The 6,201-nt window shown below is 35.4% G+C and overlaps 1 protein-coding gene across 1 annotated transcript; it reads right to left on the reverse strand.

The window, feature by feature from the left end:
• Positions 1 to 272: 272 nt before the first annotated feature.
• LOC105179567 lies at positions 273 to 1,108 on the reverse strand. Its single transcript, XM_011103209.1, has 2 exons — positions 1,010 to 1,108; positions 273 to 503 (listed from the first exon to the last, which is right to left on the reverse strand). The coding sequence occupies exons 1-2, from the start codon at positions 1,106 to 1,108 to the stop codon at positions 273 to 275; spliced, it is 330 nt and encodes a 109-aa protein (XP_011101511.1).
• Positions 1,109 to 6,201: the final 5,093 nt, after the last annotated feature.

A 6,201-nucleotide genomic window follows, 5' to 3' on the forward strand; every position in this document is an offset into this window, starting at 1 on the left:
AAGAAAGCCTGAACAATAGTATTATCAACTTTTAAAGTAAATTCTTTAGGAAGTAAAAATAAAGGCCATTTCTTAAAAAGCCTTCCAAACCGCAAAGAATTCTTTCTCGTTAATATGCCAAACTTTGGCTTGTTGTTTTGAGAACAACCCTCCTCTGTATCTACGAGGTTCTTCTCATATAGTTGTCTTCTTCATGAGCACTGTTGCCTATCTGTATTCATTGGCGTCTGTATACACCACCAATTCATCCTCATCTTGTGGTGTAGCAAGCTTTAGCAGGTATTGCAAATCTGTTTTAGCTCCCGAACCCATTTTGTGTGGATTTCTTCCCATTTCGACTTTGAACTTTCAGTTTCTTTCAAGAGTGGTCGGAAATCCTTTCTGTATCTTGCAAGATCCTTAATAAAGATACCTGTAAAATTGACAACTCCCAAGAAGCTCTTCAAATGCTTCTTGTCTTTGAGTACGTCTGGAAAATTTCGGATTTTCTCCACAATATTGTCCTACTCAATCCCAGTTTCATCAATAAGAATACCTAGAAATTCAATTTTGCTGACAGCAATAGTAGCTTTCTTTTCAAAAAGTACTACACCGTCTTTGTGGCATGCAACAGAAAATATCTATAGACGTTTAATATATTCTTTCGTATTGTTAGATGCAATTAGTATGTCGTCGATATAGACAAACATGAATTTGTCCTTAAAAAAATTATCTATTTTTCTTTGAAATATCTGGGGTGCATTAGCTAAACCCATTGGAAGCACATTCCAAATATATTGGCCCTGTGGCGTGGAGAATGCAGTAAATTTCTTTGATTCACTCTCCATCGTAATCTGATAAAATAAGATTTGCCATCGAATTTAAAAAACACTTTTGCTCTTTTGATGCAATCAATTAAGTTTTCTCTATTAGGAATGTAATAACCATCAAATTATGATATTTTGTTTATTCCTTGATAGTTAATAACCAACCTGGGTTTGCCTCTCTTAATCTCACTATGGTTTCTTACCAGAAATCCAGGGCTGCTATAGATAGAGACTCCAGGTTCAATGAGTCCAAGACTGATATGCTCTTTGATTATCATCTGCATATGCTTCTTGTCCTCCATGTTCATAATCGAACATACTCGTATTTGCATTCATCTTTGACCTTCAAAGTAGCTTCGATCTTGTTCCTATCCCACCAAGCAAAAGGATTTTCACTGAAGTTCCTCTGGATGAGCCTCTTGACATACTCAAGAGAAAGCCTGCTATCTTCGCTGATGTCTAACGATTTCATTTCCAGTAGTACTTCATCAAGGTTTAGAGTTTCCTTCTCGGATTCCTTATAGAAGCTATCCCTTTCTATGAGTCCCTGCTGCCTGAAAGGCAAAAGGACCTCACCAAATTTCCTCTTATCCTGCATTTTTGGATGAGTTAATCTGGCATCAAAATCACCACGTTTGTTGCGAAAATTTATTGGTATTATCCTATTGAATCCCTTTTCTCTTCGCAACACATGTATCTCACTACCACAGTTAGTAGTAAAGATTAACAGATTCCTTTGATTATCCTGCATATATCTTTGAAATGTTTGAATGAAATTGTTACCTAGCAACATATCGGCACCTGTATCATGAAAATAAAAAGGAGGTGTTTTTACCCTAAACCAGGGTGATCTAAATGCTCCTCCAATCATGATCTTGGCTTCTCGTATTCCCTTATTGAGTATCAGGATTTTTTGCAAGAAATCCCTTTCTGCAATAACAGGTAAGGTTTCCCTTGCTTCCTTAGGGAAAACTCTAGGTTTTGCCGTGCAAATTCTTGATCCTGAATCAATATAAGCTGTAAAATACTCTATCTTATATTGATCATACAACATACCAATAGATATGTATATAGAAAAGCGACTCGTCATTCAAATTTTTGTGGTAACACCATCAAGACTAAATTCCATTCCATTACATTTTCTTCCCCATGGTTTATGATCTTAGAGGAAACTTAACCCTAAAGTCATACTCTCGTTTTCTCGTCCTGTAACACCTGCAACTAAAATTTCATGGCCTGCTATTTTTAGAATGCCCTCATATTTTCCAACAGAGTGCTACAAATGGTATAAGTCATCACAAGGGAAAAGATTTTCTTTCTTAGTAATATCAAATATAACTTGTATTTCTTTCCATCATTGAGGGCATCTAAGTTTTACGTTATCTACCCTAATCTCTTGAGGAGTTAAAGCTTTTAATAACTCTTTTTCCTTTTCTTTGTAGCCTATAATCCTATCTTCCGAAAAGGACATCCGACTACTAAACTTGGTCCGAGAGCTAAGTGTTCGATCTAAAACTGGGTGACCTTTTATAACAATATCCACACCACCTATTCTAGGTATCCTAATAGGATCTGGTGTCATTACCTTGACGAATTCTTTGAAAATTCTAAGAATCTCAATATACTCTTTCCTAAGAAACAATTCTGAATAATGCGTATTGAAAAGGGCATACGTTATTTTATAAGATATAGAATATGGTCTATTATCATCTTTCATTAGATCTTTTCTTTTGAAATCTTGATGAAGGGTTAAGACTCTACTAAAATCTTGGTCTGCTAGGTTGTATGCAATCCTAGGATGAATGTCAAACATCAGTTTTCCTGCATACAAATTTCCTATCATTATTCCAAGACAACCATCTCTCAAGTTATTGATTCTTCTATCCATCATGGATAAATGTATTTCTGAATCAATTTCTTACTTAATAGTTCCTATGTGGATCCATTTCATAGTAATAGCTACTTCTTCTCTAAGCTTATTTAATTCTTCAAGAATTTCTTCTTTAGGAATTAGTTGCATTTCCATCACATTACCTGTAAGTTCCATAGGAATAGCAAACTAACCTGAACTTACTTTGTAGATTATGTGATGTTTCCTTTGGTTCAGTCCTATCTGGTTGAAGACTTTCCCAATTCCTCCAATCCTAAACCCTTCGTATGGGCTGAGGTTGGAATCTTATTGCATGATTCTTTCCATGGTTTTATTTGACACTGTTATTCTAAAATAGAACCTTGATAGGCTTTCGAAAGTTTGAAGCTTATCTCCCACGTTGTAATTACTCTGACTTGGTTGAAGATCCATCTGAATCATTCTCTATTTCCTCCTCATAGACGCTTTCATCTGAAGGAAGATGTTCGAATTGGTTGATGGGTACCAAATCACCATAGTAAACTGTATCTAGAATATCATCCATGGCTTCAAATTTTCTCAATTCACCACGTTTCTGAGGGCAATCGGGGAATATATGTCCTTTTGCTCCGCAAGTCCAGCAATTGCATTCTTTGAAATTTTCATTAGCTCGGGTATGGGCTCGTCTAAAAGTTCTTCTTGTAGGGGTTCTTCTAGTGGATCTTGCATTTGTTCGTCTAGATCCTTGGGATGAAACCCTTGTTGGTCATGTTCTCTGTCCAGATTTATATGTTCTAGCTTTGAACTTGGACCACCATGATGTCCGTTGAGAAAAGGTTCTTTTGGAACTCTTGGGGTAGGAGTCAGTATTTTGCTTCCTCCTTTTCCTCTGCTCGCTTGATTCTCCTATAATAGCCGAAAAATCATTGTTATTACAATAGAGAGAAGTTCGTTTGATTTTACCTCTCATTCTTTTCATGTTCTTCTGGATGGATGCTTAATAACACCAATCTTTCAGTTTGTCTTTAAGAAAAGACATTCTTCGCACCACTGAATCTAAATGTCCTTCAGGAACTTTGTATGACTGGATCAACATTTCCCTCCATGGACTGTATATTTTTCCGTAGAACATTGGAGCTACTACTTCTGTTGCTACTCCACTCTAGAGGAAATACTTGCGGAACCAATAAACATATTCATCTACTGCGCGAAGACTTCTTAATTAAAGGCTGAATAGATCTTGTGCATATTCTCTATCCTTTTCTGCTCTATTTCCTTCGAAGTATCCATCTCTGATGAAATTTAACTTGATAAGCCTTCCTAGCCGGTCTACGATCGCGCCTTCCGAATCTCCAGCGAGGATGTTGGCTTTGGTATCTTCTGGGGTATTATCCCATCCGATCTTCAAAGATCCCTCCAAGCTCAACTCACAAGTTTTATGAAGTTTTCTTTGTCGAGCTCTAGGGTAGTTGTTGCTATCTTGATGGCAGCAACCCATTCCTCTATCAATTTCTCGGTATTTCAGAAATCGATAATATCCAGGTTTATTATAGGGCCATATGGATGTAAGGGTTGGAGCATGGTCCTCGCCCAAGGTGTATTTTCAGGCACTTTTTTTTATTTCTCCTAGATTCTCTTTTAGCCTGGTTCCCACAAACGTTAGAGTGGCATTAGTGTAGAAATCCGCGCTTTCTCTCATCAGTTGATCCTGTGGAGGATCATTAGAACATGTCCTTCCCTCCGACGGTGGTAGTGCTGGAGTTATTTTATTTGTTTGGATATTGACTAAATCCACAATCTCGAGTTAGGAAAAGGATTCTGCCAATTCTTGTAAATTTGATAGATCCGCTCTTGTTACCTCCATTATTTTATAGATTTGATAGATGCGGTAATGAAATCTTCTTTGGACATCGGTTTTGGAATCTCCATGGCCTTCCCCTTCTAGTGTAGAAGAGGTACTGTTCCAAGGGCGTCCCTAATTAGCTCCTGTCTAGATCTTTATGTCTCAGGGTTCTCCCTTTTATTTTTTTTCAGATCTGGAAATTCTGCCCTTAGATCTGTAAGGCCCTTGTGCAGATCGGGAAAGATTTTAAGGACCTCGTCTACTTTTTGGCTCAAAGATTCTATTTTCATAGGTATATGGATTAACCTATGTCCACAGTCTTGAACTGTCTTTTATATCTCCCTCATATCCTGGGAGATCTTTGATGTATTCGACTTGAGTTCTTTCCAATCAGTCATAATTTCTAGAACTAAAATTATGAAGGAATTTACTCGTTCCGATTCTCCTGGCTAGAATTCTATCATGGACTTCAGTGGAGTGTAAACGTCTCAAATGCATTCCCTGGTAGTGCTTGTCGAAGGTCAAAAATTCTCAGCCATTCTTGTTCTTCTTCCGGCGTGAGAAGTTTTGGGTCAATCGTCGTGGGACCATTATTACACTTGTCAAGAATTTCCATGAGAAATTCTCTTCTTAGTATTTCCAGAATCTGGAAATATTCCCTATTTTTAGAATAGCTCGAACTTTCGTTTGGTCCCATTTTTCTCTCAAAGAGTCTCCTCCGTTAGTGGATAAATAATATCAAAATATAATCATATATTTCTTCAATAAGTACCTCTGATACCATTCTAGGCGAGCATTAACAAAAAACTTTGAAGTGAGTGCATATGGACTAAAACTGCCTTTTAAAAGTGGCATAGAGGTAAAATTATCTGAAAATCTACCAGATGACTAAAAGTAAGCAATTTCATAAGTTACTGGACCTAAACAAATATGGGTATAGTTATCGGACTAAAATTAAAATTAGTTATACTTAACGGACTAAAATGATACTTTTTCCTAAATGGGAAAAAGACATACTTGATGCAATGTATTATCCAACTTTACTATATAAACATGGTTCATGAAAGAAATCAAAGTAAATTGGGCCATTACAAATAAAAATATTATCACTCTCGAGGAGATAGACATGAATAATTATCATAATTGTTTAATGGCTATTTGATATATTTTTGTTATCGGACTAAAATTAAAATTAGTTATACTTAACGGACTAAAATGATACTTTTTCCTAAATGGAAAAAAGACATACTTGATGCAATGTATTATCCAACTTTACTATATAAACATGGTTCATGAAAGAAATCAAAGTAAATTGGGCCATTACAAATAAAAATATTATCACTCTCGAGGAGATAGACATGAATAATTATCATAATTGTTTAATGGCTATTTGATATATTTTTTGTGGATAGAACAAATTGTGTGTTATAATAATCTTAAAAAAAGGAAAAACTATAGTCATTAACTTAGTCAATTTGAAATGAATATATTTAATTTGATTTTCTAATTGTCATTCTATTGTTAATTTTTCATTTCCATATTTGCATACAAAATCAGAAATAAAAATACATTAATTAGAATGATCAAATGAAATCTTACTATGAATTTATATTGCCATTATAAGAAATGCAAGTATTTAGTACATCTCTATTTTTGGATAATTTTTTGAGTCATTGTTACTGAATTCTAGTAAGTACATTGGA

The sequence above is a fragment of the Sesamum indicum genome, unplaced genomic scaffold, assembly GCF_000512975.1.
Source record: "Sesamum indicum cultivar Zhongzhi No. 13 unplaced genomic scaffold, S_indicum_v1.0 scaffold00168, whole genome shotgun sequence".
Lineage (NCBI taxonomy): Eukaryota > Viridiplantae > Streptophyta > Magnoliopsida > Lamiales > Pedaliaceae > Sesamum > Sesamum indicum.

Coding starts and splice junctions, on each gene's coding strand:
- LOC105179567 (XM_011103209.1), bottom strand. CDS start 1,108: ATGGAGGACAAGAAGCATATGCAGATGATAATCAAAGAGCATATCAGT. Junction 504..1,009: donor ATAGCAGCCCTGGATTTCTG/GTAAGAAACCAT, acceptor GGGATTGAGTAG/GACAATATTGTGGAGAAAAT.